General features: G+C 41.0%; 1 protein-coding gene across 1 annotated transcript in view; it reads left to right on the forward strand.

Annotated features, from left to right (window-relative positions):
* Window positions 1–15,377: 15,377 nt before the first annotated feature.
* Window positions 15,378–15,867, forward strand: part of Dnaaf11 (dynein axonemal assembly factor 11) — a 139,346-nt gene continuing 138,856 nt past the window's right edge. Inside the window, exon 1 of the mRNA XM_055626549.1 lies at window positions 15,378–15,453. Coding sequence (XP_055482524.1) covers window positions 15,444–15,453 — 10 coding nt within the window. The 5' untranslated portion in view covers window positions 15,378–15,443. The remainder of the gene's footprint in view (window positions 15,454–15,867) is intronic.

A 15,867-nucleotide genomic window follows, 5' to 3' on the forward strand; every position in this document is an offset into this window, starting at 1 on the left:
CTATGATGCTCACGTTGATTAGGTTTAATTGTCAACACAACCTAAAATTAGCTGGGAAGAGTCTCAGTGAGGGTTTATCTACATTGTGTTGGCCTATGGGTATATCTATGTGGGATTATCATAATTAAATTAATGGATGTGGAGAGAACCAGCCCACTGTTGGTGATACCATTCCCTTAGCAAGGCACCTTGAAGTGTATTAGAGTGGTGAACTGATGTGGTCACAAACAAGAAATCATGTGAGCATGCCTGCATTCATTTCTTTTTGCTCTTGACTGGATATGCTATGACTAGCTGTTTAAGTCAAGTTCCTGCCTTGACTAACAATGATGGATTATAACCTAAGGTTTTAAGGTAAAATACATTCATTTCTCTCCTAACCTTCATTCTGTCAAGGCATTTCATTACAGTAACAGAAATGAAACTAGAACACACTCTTACAGAAAATGTGTGCCAGCACCAGTAGAGATTCAAATTTCGCCCAATAAAGAATACATTTGATTTACATGAGTCTACTAATGATCTTTACTATAGATACTATTTTGTTGCTCTAGAAACTACATATAATTTGTAGCCACCTATCTTACTCATCTATATACAAATTTAACCATTGTAATTATGTATCACAGATAATCACCCTATGCTTTCTGTAAGCCATTTGTTCAACTTTTTATTTTATTCACTTTACAGACTGATTGCAACCCTCTTCCTGCCACTCCTCCGAGTCCCACCTTCACACCCCTCCCCAATTCCTCCATTCCTTTATCCTCAGAGAATGAACCCCCCTCCCCACCATGGGTACCAAGCTACTCTAATACATCAAGTTACAGCAGAACTGGACACATTCTCTCTACATTCACAGTCAAGGCAGCCCAGGTAGGGGAAGAAGATCCAAAATCAGGCTGTTAGGGGACCCACATGAAGAACAAGCTGCACATCTGTTACTTATGTGTAGGGGGCCTAGGTCCAGCCCATGTGTGCTCTTTGGTTAGTGGTTCAGTCTCTGTGAGCCCCCAGGGGCCCAGGTTAGTTTACTCTGTAGGGCTTTATGTAGTGTCCTTGACTCCCTCAATCCTTCTCCCCACTCTTCCTCAATATTCCCCTATTGTTTGGCTGTGTGTCTCTGCATCTATTTCTATCAGTTGTTAGATGAAGCCTCTCAGAAGACAGTTATGCTAAACTTCTGTCTGCAAGTATAGCAGAGTATCATTAATAGTGTCAAGGGCTGGCTCTCTCCCATGGGGTGAGTCTCAAGTAGGGCCAGTCATTGGTTGGCCAATCCCTCAATCTCTGCTCTATCTTTATCCTTCTACTACTTGTTGGCAGGACAGATTTTGGGTCGAAGATTTTGTGGGTGTCCACATCCCTCCACTAGACTTCCTGCCTACCTACAGGAAGTGACCTTTTCAGCCTCTGTATCTCCCTGGCTGGTTGAAGTCTCAGCTAGGGTCACCTTCATAGACTCCCAGAAACCTCCCCTGTACCAGAGATGACCCTCACCACTGATTTCTGTTCTCTCTCCCAGCCTTCTCCACTCCTTCCTCCTGATCCCCATCCTTGTTCCCCTTCCCATTTTCTCCCACCCTGTTCTCTCCCTCCATCTACTTCAGATGTCTATTTTATTTCCCCTTCTGAGTGAGATTCAAGCATACTCCCTTGGGTCTTCCTTGTTACTTGGCATCTTTGGGTCTGTGGATTGTAGCCTGGTTAATCTATATTATAGGTCTAATATCCACTTATAAGTGAGTGCATATCATGTGTGTCTTTCTGGGTCTGGGTTATCTCACTCTGGATGATATTTTCTTGTTCTGTCCACTTGTCTGCAAATTTCATTATGTTCTCTTTTTAATAGCTGAGTAGTATTCAATTGTGTAAATGTACCATAATTTCTTTATCTCTTCTTCAGTTGAAAGACATTTAGATTGTTTCCAGTTTCTAACTATTATGAAGTTTCTTAACGAAGGAAAAACTATATCAAGGAACATGTGTCCAAAGACTGAAAACTGACCACATGTGTAATTTCAAGTGTCAAATGTGCTTCAGACACAAGATAATGCATACACAAATAAAAACATTTTTAAAAAGTATTTAGAAAGGCAGAATTTTCAGTAATTTATGTTAATTCTTCCTTGAGGATATTGAGTACAGCAGTAGTGAAAATTAGCAAGCAGTGAAAGGAGAGAACCATCCGGGGTCATACCTCTTGCCTGAACCTGTCCTTAGCAAGGGATGTTATTACCTAACCAAGTACCCTGAAAGCACCTCCAGCAGGCTAATGCTATGTGTCAACTTCATTCAGTTATTGTGCCCTGTGGTTTGGTCAATACTGGTCTCAACATTGCTGAGAAAAAAATTTTGAAAATGTAAATAACATTTACAATGGAGGACAATATCACCTTCCATGATGCAGGGGTGCCATGCACTTAGCTAAATGTCTTTGTGAATGAAGAGTGAGGCTTTTCAAAAAAGAGGAAATTCAGTCTGCAATATGGAATGTCAGCATCCTGTCTGATGCTCCAGCTTATAGACCCAATATAGCTGCAGAGTGTCTCACTTGAATCACTAGGCTACGAGCTACTCCCAGTGATTTTGTACTAGTCAGCACTAACAATATTATAAACTTAAAGTCATTGCTCCTTGTAGAGTTAAAGAGATGGCTCATCAGTTAAGAGAGCTTGATGCTTTCCAGAGAACATGAGTATGTATGTATATATGTATGTATGCATGTGTGTACACACACATACACACACACACACACATACACACAAACATTGGATACACTGTCAAAGCCCTTCAGAGAACAGAGCCAATAGGATTTATTTAGTTAATGCTTATAATACAGCTATATTAACATGCATAGTATAGTGAATACATTTTTATAGTCTCATATACTAATAGAATATATAATATAGTGTTCAATCTGTAATATATAATTTAAGATATAGTACAGCCAATGGGATGGGTAATATAGAAAATGTATGTATAGTTAATATATATTACATACCTTATTGGTTATATTTCTCTGGGGTAATTGGTTAATAAATACAGCAGGTATGACACTTTTTATTCTATACATTGAATAGCAAGAAAGCAAGTAGGAGCTCCAAATCTCAAGAGTCAGGCTTTTCTGATCCACTTAGTGTTCTTCTCACTGCTGATTGATACTGAGAAAGGGGTATGATTAGGGCTGTTACCTCAAAGATCAAATACTTCAAGGGCCATTCCCATCAAAATGCTAACTCGGAAATTTCTCCATGAGGTGCAATACTAAATAAAAGCACCCAAAAGAACTATGATTTTTCTTCCATTTCTATCTCAAGGGTCTCAACAAGAGTATCCCAAAGTTTTCATGAATGGGCTGCAGAAAAGGGAGAAATCTATTGTCTGGGCCATTTCAGGATGCCTGCTACATTCAGAGGCCTATGTGGTTTTCCTGGTGCATACGCCAGCTGCCTCCTTATTGGAGCCTAATACTTCCTCCACCTCATGTGCAGGCCTCGCCACAGTCCTGTATCATATTGCTGCCATGAAAAGCAAACCCAGAAACCGTCCTAGACAGTTCCCCTTCATCTTACAAAAATGCTACTCACAACATTTAGCCTTCAAGCTTGCCTTATTTCCTCAGGCTGGGAACATCTTGCAGGGTAGTGGGGAAGATCAGGAAACACTTGGGTCTGGTCTACTGCACTAAAGGAGAAGAGGTCACCTGTCAGAATGGATGCCTGGTTTGCTCCAAGCCACACAGCTCAGTGAAGGCAGAGGCTGGCTCTCATGCCCCTAAATCTCTCAGGCTCATTTGCTAGTTTCCCCTTCCGATTCCCAGAGCAAATCTGCTCCAATGCCTATCTACTGTGGTTACGGCAAACAACTGAGATGCAGGATGATAAGCTTGCACTGCGGAGGATGCCAGTCTCCACCACAACAGGAATCCCACTACTGCTCACACACAACAGCAGGCACAGGCACCTGCCAACTTGGCACACTTTGCCTCGTTGCCACATTTCCCTAGTAGGCCTGATGAAGGTCTGATCATCTATTATTTTTCTCAAAATCTATCCCACTGTGTGAGCTGCATCCCATCCATCTGCCCATGCTGGGTGAAGTCTGCTACAGCTGCTAGCTACACCTGCTAGAGGACCAGACAGGGTACCTTGGGATGGGGACAAATAAGCAGGTGGATGGTACAGGCTGGCAACCACTTTGAGTCTCATTCTTTTGTAGCTTTACAGGAAATAAAAACAAAGAAAATGAGAAGCTGGGGTGAGTGTGGGGGTGGAAACGAGGGCTGGTATTCTAAGACTCCAATGCAAAAGTCATTTTAAATTTGAATTTACATTTACAAAAGAGAGGACAGCCCAGCCCAACCAAAGTACTTACCTTTGTGTAAATGAAGCTCAAGTCCAGATTGTAAGTGATGGGCTTGTGGCAGTCAGGGGAAACTCGTTGGTAATTGTTCTGTTGGTCTCTTTTCTTTTTTCCTTTTTCTGTAAAAAGAAAAAAAAAAAAGAAAAGAAAAGAAAAAAAGAAGAAATCCAACATCGCATTCCAGGCTCTTTCTAGTTTCTTTTCCTCCCCCTTTTCTTCTTTTTCTACATTTTCCCCTATTCTCTTTCCCCTCTTTCTGTATGATGTGAGTGTGCATACAAGAGTATGTGTGTGCAGGCAAATGCAGGCCAAGACTGCCACCTTAATATTTCTCAAGAGAAACTGGTTTGCAAGGCTGATAGGCTATGGAAACAGGCCACCTAGAGCAACTTTGGATTGTAAAGCAGCTACCATCTGCAGTCAGTCATATGCCACTGCCCGGTTGGAAGCAGAGGGATCTACCAGATGATGGGCCCAGATCCTGCTGTGATGATTCTAGAGGCAGTGCCATCACTTACCATGTGGCACTGCTGTCAGCTCAGTCCCGCCTTCAGTATGGGGCATGGCGGACACATGGGAAATCAGCTTTAAACAATTCGTCAGAAGGGTAGAGGGTCATAATAAAACCTAGTGCATTCAGTGTTATTAGTTTGCCCGCCCCCAACCCCTCCCTCTGTGTTTTTCAGGCATGTGATCACTCTGTTCCAGGGGCCTTTCCAGTGCCAGCTGAGGAGGTGCACAGTGAATGTTGGCAAGGTGAATTTATTAAATGATGTCTGGCTGGGTGGTGTTAAGAGTAGACAGTTTTTGTCTTGGCGCTGATCCTGGTGCAGTGGTTGGAAGATACGTCTCCTACAGAACTCAAAAAATGTAATTTGTCAATGGTATAGCATCAGGGAATGGGATACTTAAGAGGGGATGAAGTCACCCTTGTGGGTGGCATTGGTGCTATTACGAAAGAGCACATTCTACCCACTCTCACTCTCTCTTGCCTCGCCTTTTCACTTCCCTTCCCAGGATTAGGTAGTAAGAATCTTCCATCCAGAAGCCAACATCTCTGGCCTAAACTTCCCAGCTTTTAGAACCAGAACCAATAAGCTGTTCCTTACCAAGTGTAAGACAGGATGCTAAAGTACAACAAAACCGATTAAGAGACCCAGTGTCTCCTTCCCCTTAATTGTGATTATTTATGTAAATACACACATGCGTATATACATGTGCATACATGCAAATATAATTTTACTTGTCACTTGAGAATTTCTCCCATGTTTTATCATATGCATTCCTCCCCCAATGTTGACTGTCAGATTCTCCAATGTGCCATCTCAGTGTCTACCTCATTTTAACATGGCTTTGGAAATTCCCTCATGTGGTATTTCATAGTACTGCAGAAATCGAAATATGACTCTATCGATTTGACTCAAATTTTTTGCCTCAGTATCAGCATGGAAAACTCTCTAGTGAGAGTTGTCCCTGAGGGGAAGCTTTGCAAGACAGAGGCAACACAGGAAGTGGTAGGTGTCGGAACAGAGCTCTGATTCTTCAGCATTCAATCTCCATGAAACTCAAATGTCTCATTAACAAAAGTAGGGAAGTAGGGGAGATGGCTTAGTCAATAAACTTTCAGAGCAACCATGAGAACCTGAGTTCACATCTCCTCGTTCCCATATTAAAACAAGCAAACAAAAAACCCTTCTGGTATACTGGCACATCCCTGTAAACCTAGCACTGTAGCTTACAAAGACAAGGGGCTCAATAGTTAGCTGGTCTATAGGAGTTGGTTAATTACATGTTTAATGACAGGACCTGTTTCAAAACATAAGATGGAGAACAATTGAGGGGGCCATCCGAGTTTGATTTCTGGACTGTATACATGTACACATGTACACTCACAATGAGGATAGACTGGCATGATGGCTCAGGGGATAAGAACACTTTGTTATCTTTTCAGAGGACTGGGATTTGGCTCCCAGCACCGATATTAGGTAGCTAACAACTCTATCTTCAACACATTAGAAGGCAGGAAGATTCTGAAGGCAAAGCTACAAGGAGTATACCCAGAGAACCATCCATATTTTATTGTAGATTCTGGGAAGCTTTCATCTTTTCATCTTTTTGATGGATTTACACTCTGTAGGAAAGGATATGGTTTTGTCATTGCGCTGCTTTTGTGTATGATTTATATCTAGCTTCAAACAACTTGGAAAGGGGAGATAACCACCATTGGGAAGGGACCACTTCCCAATTAGTGTTTGATGAGTTGAGTAGTAAATTAGCATACAGTTAATGATGGTATGAATAAAAAACAAAAGTAGTATGATTTGGTGATAGAAAACTTGAGGTTGGAGTCAAACAAAGCACAGTTAAGCTGAGGTCCTGAATTCTCTACTTATGGAAAAATCACTTATTGCCTGTGGTGGTCTGAATAAGAATGGGCCCCACAGGCCCATAGATTTGAATGCCTAGTCATCAGGCAGTGGCACTATTTAGGATTAGGAAGTGTGTCCTTGATAGGGTAGGTATGGCCTTCTAGGAAGTGTATCACTGAGGATGGGCTTTCAGAAGCCCAACCAAGAGCTAATGACTCTGTTTCTTCCTATTGCTGGCAGATCCAGATGTAGAACTTTCAGCTTCTCCAGTACCATGCCTGTCTGCCTGCTGCCATGTTTCCTGCCATGCTGATCAACCTCTGCTACTGTGAGCAAGCTCCAATTAAATGTGTCTCTTTATAAAAGTTCCCATACTTTTTTAGAGGCCATGGTGTCTCTTCACAGTAATAGAACACTGACTAAGTCATTTCCTAAGTTTCTACTTCATCAGCATCATCTGTGTCGGTAACACCAACTCCCTTATACAAGTGAAGATTCCTTAGCAGAATGTAGTAGAAGCTTCCAGATTCTAAAAAGGCTGTGAAGATGGGGCTTCCCTACTAACAACAGTAATGGTGACGACTGCTTGTCTACAGTGTTGAGATGAAGCAGTATTTGCTTTTGGGAAATAACAGTTACCCTGGACCTTATTGTTATATCTTGAAAAAAATAACTTTCTGGTTGGAATACAGTGTCACCACCTTTATGTTGAATACAAGCTTCTGTAAGGAGATCTTTTTGTCAGCATTGTTCGTTAGTTCACCAACATGCTTTGAATGGTGGCTCATATGTAGGAGCTGCTCCAAAAAATGCTTTTTGAATGATTGAGTAAATCATTTCTATTATAGTACTTGGTCACCAGTGTGATGATGTCACCTGGTGGTAAGGATGTATAGCCAATTTCTAATTGGAATGCCAATATATTATCCTTTGGGATTTCAGACAAACTTTCCCACTTTGATTTCTGGTTTACATTATCATTGAGCTGGACGTGGACTCCCAAACGTTCTTTTATTTCATCATTCATTCAGCAAACATTTCTTGGTTACTGAATGTCTTTGATGAACAAGGCTTTGTGGAAAATCCTATGGAAACAAAATTAGAAAATGAATGCTTTCTGTCTGCATGAAGTTCACAGCTCAGGAGACATACAGGCAGGGAAAGTTTTAAATCAAATTTGACTAGCTCTGTACCCAGAAATAGCAATGGGGAAGTTGACAGGAGGACAGAAATGGATATTGCAATCTTAACATATCCAAAATCTGGAATTGCCAGTTAAATTCATTCTTTCTCTGTTCTTTCCATTCATTCTTCTGTATCTCAGCCATCACAGCACACAGGAAAGTTAAATGACCACAGATTCCTCTCATCTTGTCAGTAAGTCCCAAGTCTCTTCTTCTGATCTTTCCTAACCGCAAACCTGTTCTCCACAACTGCAGCTCTCCCTCCAGTCCAGGTGACATTCCACCCCTTGTTGTCCTCTCTCTTTTATTTGTCTTATGACTTTTGTTTCTGCTGTCCTTACTACATTTCCCAGAATCCATTGCCACACTGCAGCCACAATTGTCCTTTAAAGCTGTGTTAATGGGCAGTCCCTCCACCACACTTGGAGTCATACCCTGTCTCCTTCCTCCTTTTACTTCCCCCAAACATCTTATACTCTTTTACCAATCACTCCACATCAGCCTCCCAGTCCTGTCCTCCTAGATAGCCAAGTCCTCTCTATATTGAGAGTGTTTTTTTTTGTTGTTGTTGTTTGTTTGTTTGTTTTTCTGAAGATGTCTGATAGTTCTCTGTATGTCTCACCTAATGATTGTGGTGACCTACTCTGATGTCTCAAAGAATCCTCCTCCATTCTACTGCTACTTTCTTATGTTTCTTTCTTACCCTACTCATAGTCTTCAGTCTTATGTAGTATCCATTTGCTGTCATTAGCAAATCCTCCCCAGGAGCAAAGAAATTCCAAGGTGGTTGAGCCACTTTCAGTGTTGGTTTCTATCCTCAGTTCCAGGGCCTTAATGCTGATTTTCTGAAATTAATTAATGAAGTCATGAGTCCCTCCCACCCATCTAAATTAGAGAAAAAAATTCATTAAAGACATGATACTCTAAGGCTGATTTTTTAAAACTGTGTGTATAATAGTGTGTGTGTGTGTGTGTGTGTGTGTGTGTGTGTGTGTGTGAGTGTATATGATTGTAGGCAAAAATGTGCTATGGTGTATACGTGGGGATCAGAAGGCAGCTTTCATGTGCCAAGTGTCTCCTTCCACCCTGCTTAAGCAGGTTTTCTTTTGTTTCTGCCGCACTTCATATTCTAAGATAGCTGGCCTGTGGGGCTCTGAGTGATTCTCTTGTCTCTCCATCTCCCACTCACCGTAAGAGGGCTAGGATTATGAATGTATGCCACCACATCCATGTTTTATATTGGTTTGGAAGACCAAACTCAAGGCATCAGGCCTGTACCGCAAGCACATCTGATGGGTCACTTCATAGCCCTAGATATGACATTCTTAAAACAATGATTTGTATACTTCCATGTACACATGATAAATAAAGGATGTACATATGAATGGTCTCTGCACACAGGAAGTAGGTAAAATATAGAGTATGTTTAAAATTAGAGTACAAGCCTAGGTCATCATTGCATATCATGTACATGTATTGGATAATCATCTTCTTTTGCCTAAATAAGTGCACATATCATATGATAGTTTGGAAAATTCAGATGCTGGCTCAGTGTTTTAGAAACACAGAAATATAAAAATAGTTTTCAGTGTAGACAAATGTCAATACTCTTGCTGCAACCAAAGCTTTGAAAATGTTTTTTCTCTCCAGGCTGGAATGGACAGCTGTGAGTTCTGGAAGTATCTGTAGCCCATGCCTCCCTCTCCTTTCGGATAAATGGTGCCCAGCAGGGCTGTGTGACAAGAAGGTGAGATCAGGTTTAGCTGCTGCCACCAAACTTGAAAAGGGTTGATTGATATGCCAAGGGCTTTTCACAAAGAATATAAATCAAAGAAAATGACTGACAGCAAAATAAACATTCTAGAACCAGAGTAATTAGGAATATATTAGCAAGTAAAATAAACTTATTATCATTAACAAAATTGGCAGCTACTTGCAATTTCCCTAGGGGCCCCATTTCACTTTTTTTTTTCTTGTGGATTAAAGCAGGAAGGATTAATGGCTTTGGAGACACTGTTTTAATTCAGACTCTATTTACTTCTTTCTTATTTGCAGTTAGCTAAGTTCAGTGGTCCTCGGATAATAATCTGTAGCCATCACTTTTATTATTTATTTATTTATTTATTTTGTGAGCTGGCTCCAAGTGTTGTAACACTGAGTCTGAATAAAGCTGTTGTTTACTCAGTTCACAGAGTAAATTAAATTAGTTGATAATGGGTTGTTTTTTTTTTTTTACCAAAGAGTCATTTTATAATTTTCTCCCAAATATATATATATATATATATATATATATATATATATATTTGGATATATATTATATATATATATATATTTGGATATATATTTTTGGATTTTATATATATATATATATATATATCCAAATATATATATATTTGGATATATATTTTTTTCCAGGCCTTCAGCACCTGCTGCCACTTGTCTCTAGGAAAGGCTAACAAATGGCAAAACCAGTGACTTTGAAGCAAATAAAAGAACTGAGGGAAACTGTTGGGCACTGCATAGTTCACATCAGCAGTGTCTTCATTCAGTGAGACTGTGTGCTGTGGGTAGACCTTTGCTGGCACCAGAGAAGAGTTGAACATCTTGTCTCCCATATCATCTGATCCTGCTATTCTTCCCCACTGGGAAGAATGCCGTTGAGCTTCATAAGACATAAGTTTGGTACCAGTGATGGGTTCTTTACCACCAGCAGTGAAAAATTACCCTGGAAACAGGATTGAGAGAACTGGATAACTATTTGAGAGTTCTCATGAGTATCTAAAGAGGTATGTACTGAAGTATTTGGCTTTGGTCAAAGAGAGGTCTGACATTTGTCCTCTATGTTAAGAGGTAATTTCTTCCTGTCTCTATTTGGGGACCTTGAATCATGTGATTAGTCTGACAAAAATGATTTATAGAGAGAGCCTAATTGTACCTAGTTTAAGGTGAGTGATTTCCACATCAGAAATAACAACCTTATAATTGGGGTTAGGGGTAAAACCTCTCAGTCACATGATGTCAGTTGATCTGAAGACTGAGATTAATTGCATGGCTAATGAACCACCCCTATATGGTGGAGCACACATAAAAATGTCCTAACACTGGAAGCTCAGATCAACTTTTCTTCCTGGAATATGTTACTCTATACACAGGTGCTGGGAGAGTGACATGTCCTTAGAACAAGGGAGAACAGCAGGAAGTCCCATCCTCAGTTTCAGGATCTACTTTAGTAGACTGCTGTCTACACTCTTCCAATGTCTAACAATATCTAAGAGTCCAAAAGCTTGCAGTACAATCTGTGAGTCCTTCCAGAAAAGTTCTGAATTTGAGGGTAGCTTTGGAATCCCCAGCCCAAACTTCCTCCAAGTGTCATATTTATGGAAAGTTTTGCATGGGGGAATTTTGTACTTGATCTTCATGATATACGACAGAGGCAAGGGAATGTGCAATGTCAGGAACTAGAGATGCAGTAGGTGCTGCAAAGCTAGAGACAGGATCGACAGCCTGATAAGCAGCCTTGTTCCAGGTGAAATGGTCTACCCAAGGCATCAAGTGTATAGGTTTCCTCAGTGTTTCCGTCTGTGAGTGCTCCTACCAGTAAAGGCCTACATGAGTCCTGCATGTTGTCTAGTTTTCCAGGACTGAAAGAAAAAACAGAAGGATTACTTTAGCTTTTACAGTAGATGGGAAGGAGGGAGAAAAAAGGAAAGAATGTGTGTTGAAGAGGTATGTGTAACCGCAGGAACTTACAATGGAGAAATTGATATTGCAATAAAGAAATCCTCTTGAAGGAAAATTAATACCAAATATAATGGAATCATGGCCACCATCTTGGCTACACATTATTAAAACACTAAGTTATATGCAACAATAGAAAATAAGAGCCACATTTCTTTCTAGGTCAGGATCCTTGAAACTGATGCAGCTCAAGAGGAAAAGCAAAGAAGTAGGAGGACTATTTTGCTGCTACTGGAATCTTAAAAGAAAAACGTTCCTCAAGATTTATTTCATTTACTTTACATACACAAAATGTTTCAGTGGTTTGCATGGAAAGCGCGGTTCATCCTGCTATCTTTGCTAGAGTAGGAAAAAAAAAGATGAATCTATATAAATCAGGATTTGCATAAGGAGACACTCATCCTGACTACTTTACTTCATTCACTTTGAAGAAACTTGTCTTTGCTCTCAGAGTTGTCAAGCCATTTTTTGCTGTCCTTGCTGTCAGTAAACTCTGTAACATTCACAGCACATTGCACAATGTCCTTATACCTCTTGGGTCTTCTGTTTCTGAAGAAAATGTATTGTGACAGTTAAGGAAAGGCAAGGAAAACGCAGCCTCGCCTAACCTGTGACAAAGAGCAAAGATATCCCTGTTTTCAAAGCTGCTCCACCAGGGTGGGGGGAAACCTGTCAAGTCCCTGGATATGACAAATGTCCCAAGAGGAGAAACTGATGATCTTCCTGGCCCATCCACTAGACCCCTCCTGACAAGCAGATTCTACCAAAGCCACATGTATGGTTATTACACAGGCGATGACAGAACTTTTGGGCAGATTGCCTCATGAACTCTTTTGTTCACTCACTTAGAAAATATTTATTAAGAACACAAGTATCAGTGCCTGTGCAGAGATCTAGGACTCAAAGGTAAAACAAACCATGGAGAAAAGAACTCCGTCAGGTAGCTTTCAGTCTAGAGTTTGATGGAGCCTGGAATTCAGGTTTGCATGCAAAATTCTGGTTCTCTTTGTTTCAGCAGCATTTCACTGGGGTTCTGTCTCCTTGTCTATTATATTCTGTTAATAACATGATCTGCGTCTGAAGCCTTCTGTGAGAGTTAGTGAGTTAGCAATCTCAAATCATGTGTGCAAGGTTGAGCATGCTTTGCTTAAAAACATTTGAGGAATTGTAACCATTAGAGTTTTAAAATCAGGGTAGATGCTTCAGCTTTCAATTGCTTACGAGTGAAGGAATAGAATAATTCAATCTCACAGACATCAAAGTTTACAGGAAAATTCCAAGCCCAGTCCATGTCTATGTCTGCTTCTATAACACAATATCTGTTGCTTGTCAAGAGCACCCATTACTTACTCATGATCCAAGATCAAGGCAACAATGGGTTCTATGCCCCTGTTTTCAAAATGATAAAATTGTCACCGTGTCCCCTTAGGAGGGACAACTTGTGTCCTTGAGTGATAGAAGGGATGGGAGGGGTAGAAGGGGGGTAACTGCTTCTGTCAAATTGTCAGCATGTCCCTAATCTACTTTCATGGTACCTCTTAATACTGTTTACATTGGAGATTAAGTTCTGGGGCAAACTTCCAGGAGAATCAAAACACATCCATCTCTGTCACAAGCAGAGGGCTTCAGAGTAAAGTGCAACAACCAGAGTGAGTGGGTATAAGGGTGTGAATAAATGCTCAGAGCTAATATGTCCAGACACCTGAATTACAAAAGTTCTTTTCTTGAGCAGTGGTTCTTAACCTGTGGGTCTCAGTCCCCACAGAAGCCACATATCAGGTGCTCTGCATACCAGATATTTACATTATGATTCATAATAGTAACAAAAGTATAGTTATGAGGTAGCAACAAAATATTTTTATGGTTGGGGTCACCACAACATGAGGAGCCCTAGAGCATTGGGAAGGTTTGGTAATCACTGCTCTAGAGTCCTGAAATCCTTTATACTGAATCTGATCTCATGCTTTTGTTATCTTAGAAACTCACATTTCTACCTTAAAGACGCCCCTACCAGTTTCTTCTGAGAAACTGGATCCTCTTAGCTTCTATATACCCCTGCTGTCAAAACTCCCAAGTTCAAGCAGAGGTAAATTTGGCATAGTCTTGCTGCTCTTGACACTTCATTTCCATGAGTAATCTGACTTCAGTGCTCAGTGGCACAGCCAGAGATGTTGCCAATGTCTTCAGGTGGAAATGGGGAAGGTGTACCTCTCAGAGATGGAGTCTTCTGTCTAGTGACAAGAGATAAACATGTAGATTTGAATCATATGTTTAATGCACTACTTTGTTCTGATAAAAACAACAACAACAAAAACACCCCCCCCCATGGAACTAAGATTTAGACATTTGTAGAGACGATGACAGCTAAATTTATTTTGAGCACCATTGAGCATCTCCTTGGAAGTCCAAAGTACTTCTCCCAACAAAGGGGTATGGTGCCTAAAATCCCACCACTCTGGTTCAGTTCTTCAGGCTTGGCCAGTGAGGTGCATTAGCTCTTATCTACTCTCTCAAGATTATTGTTGAAAACTACTCTATAAAGTTCAGTCAAGGCCAAACTGGTGATCATCACCTGCCTGCCCCTCCTTCATGCCACACCTTTTGACTTTCTTGTCCATGCCACATCTATCCTCTCATCTACTCCTGGCCAAGCCTGATAATACCCAACACCAAATGCTGAACAGGCACCTCTTGAAATCTTAAATCTCTTTGCACTTAGCAATGCTCAATAAATCTTTTAAAATGTAAACATAATACACAAATCAAGAACCACACACCATATTGGTTTATTGTAATTAGAATGTTTTTTTTAAACCTTTCACAAATTGCATTTTTAAAGCAAATGGAGAGTTATATTTACATTTGCAATTATGGCATACATAAATTTGTTTACTAAGTTGTAACACATTAAATGTTACGACTGAACATTTGAAGTTGAAATATTAGTCTTACCCAACTTTTCTTAGAGCCTTTGGACACTTGGTGAAGTGGGGTCAGGGGAGAAACCAGGAATGCGTTCAGGGCTGTAGAAAGGACACCTCTATGCGTAACAATTAAATGGGTGGTACGTAGGGGAAGTGGGACGGGATAATGGGTAGTGTGTTTAGAAAATATAATTGTAGGAAGCGAGTGAATATAGAGCTATGATTTAAAAGGTTGTAATTTAACGGTATTAACTAATAGATAATGAGCCCGCTTTTTAAAAAAGTGTCTTAAGTTCTTAAACAATAATTTAAAACAAAACAAAACAAAACAAAACAAGTCTTTCAATTCAGATATTTTACTTAAGCTTCACAAAGTTTTGTTTGTTTGTTTAAGGTTATTATTTGTCTTACAGACACGGAGATAGATGCTAAAGATGTGTAAGGTCACATTTTTAGTTAATATAGTGGGGGCTTTTAACAAGCCAAATAAGATTGAGAATAGGTAGAAACCAGGCAGAAAACACCATAGGGGACAGCCTCAGTTAGGCAGTAAGAGCTCCCTGCAATTCTTTGATGTGGGCTGGCGACTGAGTTAGTGAAAGAAAAGCAGCCCAAGGAAAGCCACAGCTGGTGGACAGGAAACAGGTTTCTGTCAGGATCAGTGGAGCTAGGCCACTCCTTTCTTTCAGGCTTCTCTTTGGAGAGCCGGAAACTCAGCGCCTCCTGACCTCCTGCGGCTGCCATAGAATCCCTGTTGCCATGACTACCGGATTGCGTCCTAAACGCAGAGGCACAGCTGCGAGGGGCTGAAGGGAATCCTGTTGGTCGCAGGGTTTCCTTGACTAGCGATCCAGAGAAGCATCATGGGCCGAAGTAAGCGATCCCCACCCTGGAAAGGTCGGCACCCGCCCCCCTCACTGCCATCCAGATGGCAGAGGCAGCCCTGAGGTGCCTAAGCGGCGCCAGTCCCTCTCAAGTCCCCTCAGGTCCTCTGGGGTCTACTAAGGATCTCTGAAGTTCCATCGTGACCTCTCATTATCTTGTAGATCCCCAAATTCTTTCAGGAGTTCATGGGTCCCTTCAAGTCCCTTAGGTCTCCTCAGGTCTCTTCAGGGCCTGCCATTTTCTACACTTACAGCCCTCAGCTAGCCAGTCTGTGAAGTGGGCTCCATGGAGAAAGGGAGTTCAGGAAGACAGGTCAGCCTTAGCACATGGCTGGTTAGACTGTGAAGTCCTGGGTCACCTCTGTGTGCCAGCACTTCCAAACAAAATACTGCTACCTAATGG

The sequence above is a fragment of the Psammomys obesus genome, unplaced genomic scaffold, assembly GCF_907164565.1.
Source record: "Psammomys obesus unplaced genomic scaffold, mPsaObe1.curated_primary_1811, whole genome shotgun sequence".
Taxonomy (NCBI): domain Eukaryota; kingdom Metazoa; phylum Chordata; class Mammalia; order Rodentia; family Muridae; genus Psammomys; species Psammomys obesus.